Source organism: Diplotaxodon limnothrissa, linkage group LG8 (genome assembly GCF_057381915.1).
Source record: "Diplotaxodon limnothrissa isolate DT_005_m linkage group LG8, D_limnothrissa_male_GT1.1, whole genome shotgun sequence".
NCBI lineage: Eukaryota > Metazoa > Chordata > Actinopteri > Cichliformes > Cichlidae > Diplotaxodon > Diplotaxodon limnothrissa.
Genome location: NC_140603.1, coordinates 19,280,866 through 19,295,925, shown reverse-complemented (window position 1 = coordinate 19,295,925; position 15,060 = coordinate 19,280,866). Strand labels below are relative to the sequence as shown.

Genomic DNA, 15,060 nt, shown 5'->3' with positions numbered 1-15,060 from the left:
TCTAAAGTTACAAAATAAGTCCAGGCAGCCTGTTTTTCAATCCTAATAATTACCCTGTGATTTATTTGTTTTTTTAGGAAGAAGCTGTGTTTTATGTGTACTGCGTGTTACCTTTGTGTACGCTGTGAGTACTTGAAGTTCAAGTCTAAACATACTGTGCACATGAGTTTCTTCATAGCATGCCGCTATGACAGTGCAGCGAACAGCCTTTTACCTCTGTGTTTTAAACGTTTTGGGTCTGTGACAGTGGACACAGACACATTAATCCTGCTATGCTATGGCAGTACTTCACAGCGGGCTGTTGCTGTATGTTAAATGCAGTAAGCTTGTTGAGCTTTCTCAAACATATCGTGCTCAAAGATAAGAAGATGTACATGGACTAGCAAGCGTTTATATTTAAATGTACTGTATATTCTTTTTCTTAAATCCAAAGACAAAAAGGATTTCCTCTTGATTTTCTATGCTTATTAACTATCATAAAGCAATAATAAGACCCTGTAAGTCTAATAATAACAACAAATGCAGTTTTATGTTGTGAATCAGTCCTGCTGTAGCATTTCTTTCTATTAGGTGTCTAATAACTCCTTTATTAATATATATTTTTAAATTGTTAACAATAGTTTGCAAGAAATTGAAACTAAATCGGTGCATTTTAGTCTTAACACGTATGCTGGTGCTTTTCAAACAACGTTTTTACTGTTTTCTTGTCTGTTTCAAAGATTCCCATTAAGGTTACATCTATTATCTGGTGCAGAAAGCAGAGATGCGAGATCACAGTGAGGAAAGAAACAACAGATTGTAAGAAAAAAGGAAATGGTTTTTCTACAAACATTTTAATGAATGTGGTGTTCAGGGACAAATAAAGGTGCTTGTTTGTTTACAGCAATCAAACAGACATTTGTAACACACACAAAAAATGATAGTGAAAAAGATCTTCTGCGCTTTGTCATTTCAAAACTTGAAACCACTAAACCATGACTCCGTGTGGGGGAAAAAGTCTCTTGTTGCCTGTTTGTTGGTTGTTGCGTTTTTTTTTTGTACTGTGTTGGAGGTTTATCCCTGAGAGAGAACCAAACACTTTTGTCCTCATCACAACTCCTCGTGCCTTGCCTGTTCCCGCTCTTTGTCCTCATCCACTTTAAGTTTTAGCTCGTTGGCTGTGATCACGCCGTCTTTATTTCGGTCCTGGTTTTGGAACATGTCGGTGACGACCTGCTCCATGGTCAGCCCGGGCTTTATGCGACCTTTGCCCTCTGCCACCTGCAGCTTGATGAACTCCGCAAACTAAAGTTACAGAGATCGAGAACCATCAGTCACAAATTAGTCAGTGATCACCGTTCACTCGCCTGTTCTAACGCCAAAGAAAAACCCTTGTTTCACTATGTGAAAACAATATCGAACATGAATAATAATTATTTAAAATTACAATTTAAAAAAAAAATCAGCGTTGTTCTTAGTCTCACCTCCAGATGGCAGTAAAGCAAGTTGGGTACGTTTCCGTGAGTCGTCGTTTATCGTTAAGAAAAATCACGATTTCACAAGAAAAAAAAAAATCTTACAAAGTACAAGAATCAGTATTTTGATACATAAAACATTAACAGTAACTAATTGTATAGTGTGGGAAACAAATGCAGGCTTATACAGCCTAGTAAGTGCAGGCTAAACTGGCTTGCTTGCATCTTGCCATATACAGAGGTGTGCCAGTCCGTGCAGTCGGGGGCGGAAAAAAGTTATTAGGTTTAGGAAATTGCTTTTTCACTAGGATCAGGTAGATGTGGACATTTTCCCCCTTAAGAAATAAGTTCAACTTTTAAAAACGGCATTTTCTATTTACTTGCAGCGTCTTTGTCTAATGCTAAAATTTGTTTGATAGATCTCAAATATGTTAGTGTGAGAACTATGCAAAAGACTAAGGCTACGTTCACACTGCAGGTGTTAATGCTCAATTCCGATTTTTTGATCAAATCCGATTTTTGTGTCTGCTTGTTCACACTACAAATAAAATGCGACAGCAAACGCGCTCTAGTGTGAACGCTCAAAGCGGCCCGCATGCGCAAAAGAAGACGTCACACACAACACGCTCTGTACACCCAGAGCAAACCATATTGTTTGACTGATGGGCCTTAATATAAAGACTTCGGACTTTAGAATTAAACTAATCAGATTATACAGTACATAAAATATACGTGAAAGTAAAATGTTCACGTTTCCCCAACGTTGTCTTCCCAACAGTTTCACTAACATCTACACTTATTGGCCAGGAAGCGTTCGCGATGTCTTCTCCAGAACTGATAATTGGCGTCTGTCTTGTGTCAGTGACGTAAAAGACGGATTTAATGCGACATGACCGTTCAAACAGCAGTCGCTTTCTAAAACATCGGATATGTATCGGAATCAGTACCACATACGAAAGTGACCCAGATCGGATTTGAAAATATCGAATTTGTGCCGTTCACACTGTCATACCATGATCGGATATGGGTCGCATAGGGTCCAAAAAATCGGATTTGATGCGCTTTCGCCTGCAGTGTGAACGTAGCCTAAGAAATCAATAAGAGGGTCGAATACTTTTTCACAACACTGTAGTTTGCGTAAAGAAAATTCAGTAAATACTTCATAAATCATATCGTGTTCAGTGAGCCTGCAGACTAAAAAAAACAGAACAGAGTTGACAAGCATGAATTAAACTAATGTTAAATAATAATGTGATTATAAAGGAGGAACTCAGACATGATGTCAGTAGACATATTTTAAAAAATCCAACGGTTACTTGGACTACTGATGTTGCTTTTCCTCACTGCCTTTTTTTAAATCCTACTATGTGAAATGACAGTTGTCTACGTACCTCCTCCTGTGGCACCTCTGCATTCTTGTTTATGTCCAAGGCTTCAAACAGGTCTGTAGGAGTGTCCTCCAGCCACACAAACAGGTAACCAGGCGGCACGCCCTTCTCAAAGCTCAGCAGCTCTATGTCAAAGACCAACACGGCGCTGCTCGGCACACCAGCAGCTGGCAGAAAGTTAAAAACACAACTGTCAACATCTGTAAGATGGCAACTTTTACTGGTGCTATGGCCATAAACAAGCATCAGTCATACAGCAGAAATCTCACCTCCCCTTTCCCCATGGCCAAGGTGAGGTGGCACCGTTATCACCCTCCTCTCTCCCACACACATGCCCTGCAGGCCCTGATCCAGCCCGTCGATCACTTTGTCTGAGCCCAGGACGACGTCCTGAAGGCTGCCATAGTTGTGTCTGAGTACAAGGCCAGTTAGGAGACAAAACAAAAAGATGACTTATGCTGATCTAAAATTTGAATCGCTGTTAAAAGAGATGAGGATGTGCGTATTTGTGTGACCCACGAGGAAAAGAGCAGCGTCCCGTCCATGAGGGAGCAGTTGTAGTGGTAGCGGACGAGGTCGTTCACTTCTGTGGTCTCGTTACACACTTCGGGTCTGTGGATGACCTGGACAGCCACAGTGTCGTTGGGGTTGTGGAAGTCGATGACGTGGATGTCAAAGACGAGCACAGCAGAAGGAGGGATCACATCACCTGGTGAGACCATAGAGAGGTTTCATTTAACGAAAAACGCACATCAACTATGACCGTCCATGAGCCAATGATGTGATTTGTTATTGGTGTCTAGTTTTTGTGTCGTACTATAATCTATACATAAGCCAGGATAGGATTTATTAGGTATTATGTAGTAGCTTAACACTGCCATTTTACATTTTTATTATGCACTGCATTGACACCCTTAAGGCATAATAAGATTTCTGTCAGTTTGAGTTGGTTTTATTTTCTGGAGGAGAGAACTTCCCTGACGCTTGGAAACTTTACACTGACTCACCTGCTCCGTTCTCTCCATAAGCCAGATGTGGAGGAATAGTGATCTTCCTCTTCTCCCCAATGCAGAGTCCCAGCAGGCCCTGATCCATCCCCATTATTACGTACCCCATCCCAATGTAGGTGTTGTAAGTGCTGTTCCTCTGGTAGCTGGGGACATTAAAAAGGCCAAAAATGAAAGTTTATGTTTAAACCTTAAGCTGTATTGGCAGTGATGCGACAGCAGTATTATTTCACATATAAAATGAAAATTAAGCTGCAGCCAAATCAGCAGAGCATGAGCTGACCTGGTATCAAAGGTGACTCCATTCAGGAAGGTGCCGTTATAGTGGTACCGAATGTAATCTCCGACCACGGACCTGCGAGTGCATGACTCCGGCACCACCTGGTTCTCAACAGTGATGTTATCCTTCGGGTTGTGGATGTCCACCAGCAGGACGTCGAACACCAGAGTCGCCTGAGGGGGAATCTCGTTACCTGGCAGACAGAAAAGTGGAGAATTTTGGATGTCACATCTACTAGTTGCAACATGCAAGTGGTTGGATATAAAGAAGAGTTTCATTTTTATTCATCTTTGATTTATTCAAAACTGCAAAGAATAAAAAGGTTTGTGATACACCACAAAAAACGTTTAACTTCTGGTTTCACAGAGTATTTTGCAGCATCCTTAAGCATCAAAATCACGTTGCCTACCTCGGCTTTAATGTTACCGTCTCAATTATTTGACTTATTCTGTTTGTAAAAATGATTTCCCTTCACAAATACATTGATCAGCCACAATCGGTCCCTTCTTGAATCAACATTTCAATCTCTTTATGAAATTCGGAGTTCCTCACCTGATCCCTTTTCTCCGTAGGCTTTGAACGGCGGGATGACGATTTTTCTGATCTCTCCCACACACATGCCCAGCAGGCCCTCATCCATGCCCTTGATCATCCAACCCTCACCTACTAGGGAGTTGTGTGTCTGTTTCCTGGTGTAGCTGCGTGGGGCTCATACAAGCGCAAAGTCAAACACACAACTTCACACAGACAACATACCTGGATGACACAGCACAGACAAATTAGAGCTGTGATTTGGATTAAAGATTTGATGACTTAGACTTAGGGATAAAATTGCCTAAAAATATTGGTCCCATTCAACTCATGCTGGTTTGAAGAAAGAGTCAATAAACATCTTATCTTCTTCAGAAAACGGTCACCAAAGTCAGAATTCACCTGGAGTCAAAGACTGTGCCGACGAGCAGAGTGCCGTTGAAATGGTAACGCACAAAGTCAGTACGCATCACGGAGCGCTTGCAGTCTTTCGGAGTGGTGACGGTTGTGGTTACAACCAGGTCGGCCGTGTTCCACAGATCGAGCAGGTGGATGTCAAACACGAGGGTGGCGTCTGGAGGAACAACGTCACCTGAAAATAAGGTTGGATGACAGTTAGGTGGAAGCTGCCGACAGATATGGGTGGAAGCAAAACAAACAAATAACTTATGGTCACTAAGGCTTTCACACTGTGCTCCAAAATCCACACAAGCATTGATTTTACATGCATTTCCGTAAGTGATACATTACAGTTGAAATGGGATGTTGGTAATTTAGTTTCCGGTACGTTAACGACTACAAATACAGAAGAATAACTCTTGTTTAGATACATTTTGAGTGCCATTAAGTTTGCATTTCAACACTTAATGATGATATTATTATTATCAAGTGTTGTATGACCCCCAAGCTGTTATTTTTGACTTTTCTAAATGTCATTTTGCTGCTACAGCAAGCCTTTGCATTTTTTATTTTATTTTATTATTTTTTAGGGCCTTTTGCAGCCGAACCACCACAGAACAGTGAAGCCACCTTAACTCTTTACCCCTTGAAAGCCTACTAGGAATAACCCTCTCCTGGCCCTAGTTCAAAATGTTAGTGAGAGTGGTCTCTGCCTATGCAACCACCCTTAAAAAAAACAAAACAAATAAACACAGAAACTATATAATGGTACAATGGGTTGCCAAATAGTGTCTTTAAGGGGGGAAAGTTAGTAAGCCTGCTAAAGAAGCAACAGGCCTGTCTACAAAAACCAGAAAGCATTTCTATGCTGGACAACTGTCAGTTTGTGAAAACGTGATTACACAAGTTTGTTTGTAGATTTGAATCACATACGCATGACATCTGAAATGCAAACAGCCCACCTAGGGTAGCCAGGAAAACTATAGGCTATTTATGCACACTCTAAAACAGAAGAGCCACAAAGTAGCTGCTACGGAGCCAAGTTGAAATCCTGGATATGAGCTGTTGGTTAGAGTGGAAACTCTCTTGTGTGCTATAAAAACATTTTAAAAAGATCTAACTAAACAAGCCCAAATCATTATCATCTATGCAGTACATTGTTTTCTCTAGATTCACAGCTGCAAACTCTTTAATCATCCCACAGCCATATTGCAGTCCAAATTATTGTATGTGTCTACCCCCGTCTGCTGTGGGTTGCATTGAGTTGAGTTGAGTTGGGGCATTTTTGCGCTGTACAAGTCTACAATGGGTATCAATAATCTATTGATAAAAACGTCCTTTGCAAATTAGTGCCTAATAATGTTCACACATGACCTCTGCACTCACCTGCCCCGGTGTTTCCATAGGCCAGCTGTGGCGGGACGGTGATTTTCCTGCGCTCATTCACACACATGCCCTGCAGACCTTTGTCCATCCCCGCAATGAGCCGACCCTCCCCGATCAGGCCGACTTTAGCTGCTCCTTTCTGATGGCTGTGAAGGAAACAAAGGAACGTCACAAGTGGGTCAAGAGAGGGCTGCCTCTGCGGAATGTGCATGTAGAGCCTCATTAACGGAATCTGCAAACTTGCTTGAACTTGTAAATCATTATCTCGGTATTTTTGACATTTCTAAATGTCATTTTGCTGCTACAGCCAGCCTTTGCATTTTGGGGATTTTTTTTAGGGCCTCTGCAGCCGACAATGAAGTAAAAACGTAAATTATAGCGTAATGTGGACCGACTCACCTCGAATCAAAAGTTTTTCCATCGATAAATGTTGCGTTATAGTGATAGCGGACGTAATCTCCGCTTTTCACTTCTCTGGCGCAGTCTTTGGGGATGAAGTATCTGTCCACGACTACATCTCCAAGCACAGGACTGGGGTTACACTCCACGAAAGAGCCGGAGATGAGAAGGAAAAGGGCAATGCAAAAGGAAAACATTGTTTGCAGAATAACTTAAAATGGATTTCAAATAAAAACGCCAAAAAATTAAAAACATAAATCAGTTTAAGCCCTGCGTTGGAGTGCGCTCTTCACAGCGCAGAGGGGCCGGGCTGCAGATGTGGAGCTGGGCAGCGGTGTCTGAATGCTGTAAACGTGGACAACCTCCAGCTCGCTGTACAAACTTTTTTTCTTACCATGGTGGAAGGAATGTGGGAGCTGGGAGAGGCAAGCCCCTCCGTCAAACTTACCACAATAAGAAAAGAAAAGAAAAAAAACATGAACTCCTTCAAAATAAGATATAGCGGTAACTGGGTCATTCTTACTATTCGGTGCCATTTGAGTCCTAATGACATAATATGGTATATTTAGTGTAAAACTTGTCTAATGCTTATTTCTAAACCATTTTCTTGTATGTTTAACCCCCCTCTACCATAGAACACATTGATATATACACAGGATAAATACATTAAAAGTAAATTACTTTTATTTTAGCACAAGTCACTAAAGTACTATGTCCCCAGTCATGCTTGCTCGACTTCAGTTACAAATATAACTTTAAAAAAAAAAAGAAAATCTAAATTTTTCATCATTTCTGGATTGGCTTATTTCTAATGTTCATCAAATGTTCTTTTTTATTATTAATGCATGTTTAATACTTAAAATCTTTAAAAAATGTTGTGTCCCTGAATCAACTGTCACCCCTGTTACTCTGATAAGAATTCCATAGAACACATCACCTGATTATTCTTTTAGTCACATGACACTCCCGGATGTAACATATTTTGGAGGGAAAACTTTCAAGAAGAAGACGAGTAAGTACCACTCTTTAATCAACCCTTTTTTCAATGTTTTAGCAAGATTTTGTAATGTGGCAAAGCATAACACGTCCAACCTGTTACGCTTATTAATAGTGGAAACAATTTTTTTTTTGTAATTTTTATAATATGGCTAATAAACATGTTAAAAATGGTTCTTAGTGGTCACCATGTACTAGCTTGTTGTTCATCATACTAGTAGTAATGGCTAAGTTTAGCATAAAATCTCCCCCCTGTTACCGTCACCCCTGTTATTGCTATGCACTGTAACATGAAATTTCCTTGCAGATTTTAAAAAGGGACATTGTAGCTTTTAGAAAATGTAAATATTACTATAACTGTGTATTCAAAACAGTTATTAATAGAAAATTGAATGTCCTGTAACAGGGTGGACATTTGGCACGTCATGGGTAAAGACTTTGATTTTAAAAAATATTATAATATAATATCCTTAGCTGGACCAATACATTTTTCTTATAGGTTGAAAATCCCTCTTTTAGATGAAATGTTAAAATAATTCAAAATTTTGTATTTTTTGATGAAGAGTGATCACACTGAAATGGCACCGAATAGTAGGAATGACTCAACTGCGTTTTACTGGGGAAACCACAAAGTAAAAAACAGTAATGATAAACATAACAGTACACAAGTCCCCGGTCATCACGTGCTTTTTGAAATACAAATCACTCCAATCGCTTCCCACTGAATGTTTTCCTCACATTGGTTTATAATTTAACCAAACACAGGCTTTGAAAATTGTTCTAAATCTCCTCATTCTGGCCTTTGCTTAAACATTATCTCTAATGCACAAAATGTCATCTTTTCAGCATATAACCACTTTGAAGTCTGTCAGTGCGTCTGGATACCTAAAAAATGTAACGTTTGCTTTTTATTTTGAAATTAACGGCGCCTGTTCTTCTAGTGTGCTTTGACTCCTCAGCACCGCTGCACACAGCTGTGGGAAAACCGAATCGCCTCTTTGAGCCGTAAAGTAGCCCGAGAGCCTCAAATGTTTCAGCTTTTCATTAATGCCGTGAAGTTCTGGATCAGTCCAACTCATCTGGTGCTCACTTCCTTTACGTTGTCAAAAAAATCTCAAAGAAACACCAACAATATAGCTCTTATGTTTTGAAAACAAAAAAGATGTCACGTGTAGTGAAGTTTTATTTATCTGTACAAATGAAAACGAGCTCTCTATAGATTATATGTACTGCTTATTGCGTGATATTACTTCAATTTGAAAACATTAAATGGAACTAAAATGAATGACTTATGAAAACGTCACCTTGGTACAACACAGAGTAATCGATGGAAGTGATTTCAGATGTTTCTGTGTAGTCAACAGGATCTATGACGCATCCGTACCTACATTATAATTAAGTATTTTCGGCTCGCAAACATTATTTTCTAGAACTGTGATGTTGTATTTGTTGCAATTTCTTCTGCCCTCTTGGCCAGCTCTCTTGAAAAAGATCGTTTCAAAGATCGGAATGATCTCGAATTGATATCGGTATAAGACATGTTAGACAGATTATAGGCCAATAAGTCATTCACAACAGTTTCAGTATTGACAATCATTTCATAACCAATGCTGGAAGGGATTGTTTTTTTGGCAGAACGCTTTTGGGTATGGCAGGCGCCGAGGGCGCACTGGAAATCCCTTTTACGCACGCGGCGACTATAGGGACAGCTGTGGGCCTACATTGAGAAACTTGAGACAGCCGCGGCTGAAAGGCCCAATCCATGAATTCCAACAGACCCCTAAGCGGTTCAGCAGACCACCACCACACAGTAAACGGTAAAGCATTAAGACAGAAGACGGAGGACTGCGATGTGACCTCACCATGGTGACATTATGCGCAAAAGTAGACTCGCTGGTAACACTGCTTTGTGTGACCTTTGTTTTAATGACAAAGGCACAATATGAAAACTACAATTTTCGAAATTTTTCCGGAGAGGACCTCATGCCCCTCACCGCTGCGTACGGGAAGGCGCTGGATTATTACGCAGCGGGAAACTGGACGGAATCGATCCAGTACTTGGAATTAAGCCTACGTTTGCACCGGCTTCTGAAGGACAGCGTGAGACACTGCGCGAGCCACTGTAACTCGAGCAAGCATGACGACGAGTCTTTTGCTGGATACCCGGATCTCCGCGTCTACTGGAACGTTATGATGAAGGCGACCTGTCAGAAGAAGTGCAGGGCGCTTTTCCCCGCGTTCCAGCTGCCTCCTCCCGGCCGAGAGATCCTGGAGGATTTCAGCAGAAGATCTCCCTACAGATACCTGCACTTTGCTCACTCACAGGTCAGACAACCTCCAATAAATTCACCACACCCATTTATCTAGAGGTATTTGCAATATGTTAAACTACTATGTTTTTTTTAAATACTTCCGTCTGGTTTGGATCAATATATACATTCTGCGTGTAGACTAATGACAAATTAAAGAAAAATAATAGGTTGATTTCACTTGGACGCGCAATAGAGCAGAAAACTTTAAACGGAGCCATGTGTAATATACCTCCAAATATTCCACTCTGTTGACTTTCAAATGTCGGACAAAAATAAATAATTCTAACTCCTGCAGCGATTTTTGCGGTGATTTTTAGTTTGTGCGATAGAAAAAACAAAACAAAAACAAAAAACCCCACAGACCTCTGTGCGCTATTTCACAACATCCAAAGTAATTTGTGTGCATAGCTGAATGACCTGCAGAGGGCGGTACCATGCGCCCACACCTTCCTCCAGAGGAACCCTGAGGACCAGCAAATGCAGCAGTTGATGGAGGAATACAAGAGCAAGTATGACCTGAGCGGCTACCTCATTGACCACGAAGAACGACCCTACGAGGTGAGAAGCGCTCAGCCATTGTTCTTAAAGTCTGGAAAAGCCTCACTTGCAATCTCTTAAAAAAAAGAAAAAAGAAAAAAAAAAGGAGTATGAAGTCTGCAAAGCAACATCTGCTTAAGTCAAAAACAGTTTGGAAATTGTTTAGATAAAGCAAAGAATGGGTTCTACTAAACACTGACTGTATTTACTACATTGATTGAGTCAGTCCAAAAACTGTCCTGATGGAAAAGTCATTATGTTTTCAGTTTCAATGCCCCAAAGCAGATCCAAACTCCACTTGGAAAAAACCCCAGAAATACAAGCCAAAGCTTTTGTGTTGGCTCACACAGACTCCTGACCCAAACATGAAATCTTGACACGCTATCCTGCAAGAAACTACCTCACAAGTTGAAGTTATCTGCAAGGACGAGTGGGTGCAAAATTTGTATAAAGCTTCCCAAACTTATGCATTCATGTGTTATTGGGGCTAACACATACAAATCAGAAAACAATGAAATACTTCAATGAGACTGAACTGCTTGAGATGTAGAAGGTGCTGTATTGGGCCTTTCTTTTATAAGTAATAGAGTGAACAGACTCTTTACTTGGATTATTTACAATTTGCCAGATAATGGTTTCTAATTTTGTTTCCAGACGTCATTTCTGAGAGGAGTGAAACTTGTGGGTTCGGGCGACTACAGCAGCGGTGTTCAAGAGTTGGAGGAAGCTCTGTGGCTCTACTTCCAGGAATATGACCTGTGTCAGGCCGAATGTGAAGGGATCACTCAACTTTTACCAGACAGAGACTTCTATGCAGTCATAGCAGGTTGGTGTGTCATATTTTAAAATGTCCAGATTATCAATATACTCACTAATGAGCATCTAAACGACACTAAAATCTTCTTTAAAAATAAATCTAAATGTAAAAGCTGTGATTTTAGAATCAGAAATGATTCTGGATCCAGTGTTTCTTCTGTTTTTCAGCACACTTCTAGTTTCATGTAATCTGAATTCTTTCTGCTTGTCAACAGATGCCTACATTGACACATTAAGGTGCAAACTGAGGTGCGAAGAAAACCTGACACCGAATATTGGGGGTTATTTTGTAGTGAAATTTGTGCCCACTGTTTACCACTACCTCCAGTATGCCTATTATAAGTGTAAGTTCAGCATCATCACAGATTCTGAATATTCTTTCTCAACACTTTCTGCTGTTGAATCTCTGAGTGTTTGTGGTCTGTGTATTCTCTGCACAGTGAACGATGGACGCAGTGCCGTGCCCTGTGCGCACAGCTACTTCCTGTTCGAGCCTGAGGACCCAGTCATGAAGCAGAACCTGCTATATTATAAAGCCTACAGTCAACAGTGGGGGCTTCAGTCCAACCACTTTACCCCCAGGATGGTAAGATGAAAATTGGAAAAGTTTGTTGCAGAATAAAGTTGAATATCGCTCTATAATAATCATGCCACCAATCTTTGTCTTAACAGGAAGCTTTCAAACACTACAACCAGACAATAATGCAAAAAAAGATGTTGGCATTTGCAGAAACATACTTCGGTCTGTCTGATGAGGTGAGCTTCATACAAAAACAGCTCATTCTTTGGCCACATAAGAGCTTAGATTGCCTGAAATGCTGAATGAAATCCCTTATAAACATTGATTATCCAATATAATCCAGTATAATCAATCTGATGTTTATTGAACATTCAGGGAGAAGTTTTGTGGCTGCATGTTTTAGCACTTTGTAATGTAATTGCGATCTGGATGGTTCTTCCAGGACTTTCTAGGACCAGAGGAGGTTGCACGGTCGGCCCCAGACTCTCCTGATGCTGAGTTTGAAGGTATTGGAGATTATGAGGAGTCAATTTATGCAAACTGGAAGCAACTGAAGGGCAAAGGGGATGCTGGCGAGTCAGACATCTGACGACTTTCTGGAGTTTACAGAGAATAGTCTGACTATAAGACTATAAATAACCACTTGTTACAACCAAGGTATGCAGAAGAGCGTCTGTGAATGTGCAACATAGTGCCACTCCTGTCATTAAGAACAAGAAACTGAGGCTACAATTCACACAGGATCACCAGAACTGGACAACAGAAGCTAGACTGGAAAACTATTGTAGTCTGATGATTCCCACAATCCGGGTTTCTGCTGTGACATTCAGACAGTGGGGTCATAATTTGGCATTAACAACATAAAAGCGTGGATCCATCCTCCCTTGTAGCTACGGATCTGGGTTAGGATTATGGTTAACACATCATGTCACAAAGCTCAAATCATCTCAAACGTTTCTTGAACAAGACGATGAGTTCACTGTACTCAAATGGTCTTCACAGTCACCAGATCTCAGTCAAACAGATCACCTTTGGGATGTGGTAGAATGGGAGATTCCCATCATAGATGTGCAGCAACTGTGTGACAATATGTTGATAGACCAAACTCTGTGATAAATGTTTCCTGCACCTTGTTGAATCTATGCCACAAAGAATTAAGCATAAGCAGTCCTGAAGGTAAAAAGAGACCCAACCCTGTGCTAGCAGTACCTAATAAAGTGGCTGATCAGTGTAATTAGACTTTAAAACTAGTAATATTGTAGCTGTCACAACAAACCGGGTCATTATGAATTATGAACATGAAACTGAAGTAGCAAGTTAGTCAGCGTTGCACAGATGGTCAACCAAATATTTACAAATTATCAAATACTTTCAAGCCAGATTCAGTACAGTTTAATACAGTATATTATTAAGCAAGTTGGTAACATTGTATTAAAATTGTTTAGCTGTAAACTTCATCTAATGTAACACAAACAATCAGCAACAAAAGTTTAATTATATCTGGATTCATAGCAGCAGACACTCATGCAGTGGATCACAGAGTCACTCGAGTTCAGGTAGGTTTTATTATGGGTTTTAATATACAGTAATATGAGTATTTACACTGAGAGCCAGGTTACCTAAAACTAGACAATGTTGGCTTTTAATAGTGAGTAGTGCCAAAGTCCTTTTAATAAGTCAAACTACAGTATGCGATCACAGCTACAGTAAACATGGTGTGACCTGAGCTTCCAGCACACTCAAGGACAGACATGTCCTAGAGATTTTTTCATGTTTCTACAGCGTTTATGGGTGAAAGAGTCCAACTGTAATTTTAACAGATATGTTAACCCTTTAAATGAAGCCTGTGGTGACAAATATTGAGCACGTGTGACGTTATATACTGTTAAAAGTCTTTTTCTTGTCTACAAAAACAATTAAAGTTATTTTCAGGAGGCAGGAACCCCTTGTGTGATGGACTTCAACTCAACGTATCAACACTCCTTTAACGCTCCTGTAGGTTGGCTGGCAGTGTAACTCGGATAATTTCTTCTGGCACCTGTGCCAACGACTCTTAATGCTATTAATGATAAAATACAGCTTTGTGTGACAATCACAGGAGTATAAGCCTCTTAACCTGATCGACACGCTCTGATACTCAATTTTTTAATGCACTTATATACTGCTCATTATGTGGATCTGTTCAGTCAGAAGTATATAACCTGTAACCATTTAGAGACAAAGCATAATCAGCTAACCTTCAGAAGCCAAATTAATAATTCATGTACATTTCTGGACTTGAGGGAGATCCTGCGAGACATCTGTGTTGTCTCGTTATCATTTTCCAGTATGAAAGTCTAATACTGGCATGTATAAAACACACGGCCGTAGCCTGAGTGAGAGCCAGTGACATTTCTGAGCATTCAGAGAAGCTGAGATTTCCCCTAAGATGCAAAGATTTACATCTCTTCTCGCTGATTAAATCATCCAAAACAAGCAGTTTCAGGCGGTAAGACTGTTCTCTCTTCAGGCTTGTGCTTCCAGTCAGAGCGGCAGTGAGTCACTGCTGTCTAAAGGGTCAGTACATTATATATAAACAGCACCCATGTTCAGCATACATGTATGCATACAGTATAGTTTGTATGCGGATTACAGGATCATACAGCGGGATGAAACATTGGGTGCATACATGTGCAGCTGGCCATCCAACACCATCCCTCGCAGGTTGGAACTACACGTTCATACATTAGCAATTATTATGTAGAAGCATTGATTTAGGATTAGGAAAGGAAGCATAAGGGGAGAAATTATGGCTATTACTCTGGAATGTAAAGGTCTACAAAACAAAACCCTCATCTAGACAGACAAGATGTCAGCAGCCTGATATTTTTACACTTCTATTACAGCTAAAGTCACACTTCTGAGAGGAGGTGGTTGTGCTCTCCACGAGGTTAAATATGTAACTGTTCTCTAATACAAGGCTTCATTAAACAAGTCAAGACTGAGCGAGGTGCATGGCCTACCTTCTGTGAAATCATTTAAAGGGGTGAAGCTTT

The 15,060-nt window shown here is 40.4% G+C and overlaps 2 protein-coding genes across 2 annotated transcripts; one reads left to right on the top strand and one right to left on the bottom strand.

Moving 5' to 3' along the window:
* Positions 1–937: 937 nt before the first annotated feature.
* Positions 938–7,184, bottom strand: fkbp10b (FKBP prolyl isomerase 10b). The gene is made up of 10 exons (XM_085361433.1): positions 6,845–7,184; positions 6,446–6,591; positions 5,063–5,252; positions 4,682–4,827; positions 4,133–4,322; positions 3,850–3,995; positions 3,362–3,551; positions 3,112–3,254; positions 2,846–3,009; positions 938–1,284 (listed from the first exon to the last, which is right to left on the bottom strand). Exons 1-10 carry the CDS (start codon positions 7,039–7,041, stop codon positions 1,090–1,092), a joined length of 1,707 nt encoding a protein of 568 aa, XP_085217559.1. The 5' UTR covers positions 7,042–7,184; the 3' UTR covers positions 938–1,089.
* Positions 7,185–9,614: 2,430 nt separating this feature from the next.
* Positions 9,615–13,378, top strand: LOC146626747 (cartilage-associated protein-like). Its single transcript, XM_085361434.1, has 7 exons — positions 9,615–10,165; positions 10,561–10,710; positions 11,344–11,515; positions 11,721–11,849; positions 11,946–12,091; positions 12,178–12,261; positions 12,468–13,378. Exons 1-7 carry the CDS (start codon positions 9,704–9,706, stop codon positions 12,612–12,614), a joined length of 1,290 nt encoding a protein of 429 aa, XP_085217560.1. The 5' UTR covers positions 9,615–9,703; the 3' UTR covers positions 12,615–13,378.
* Positions 13,379–15,060: the final 1,682 nt, after the last annotated feature.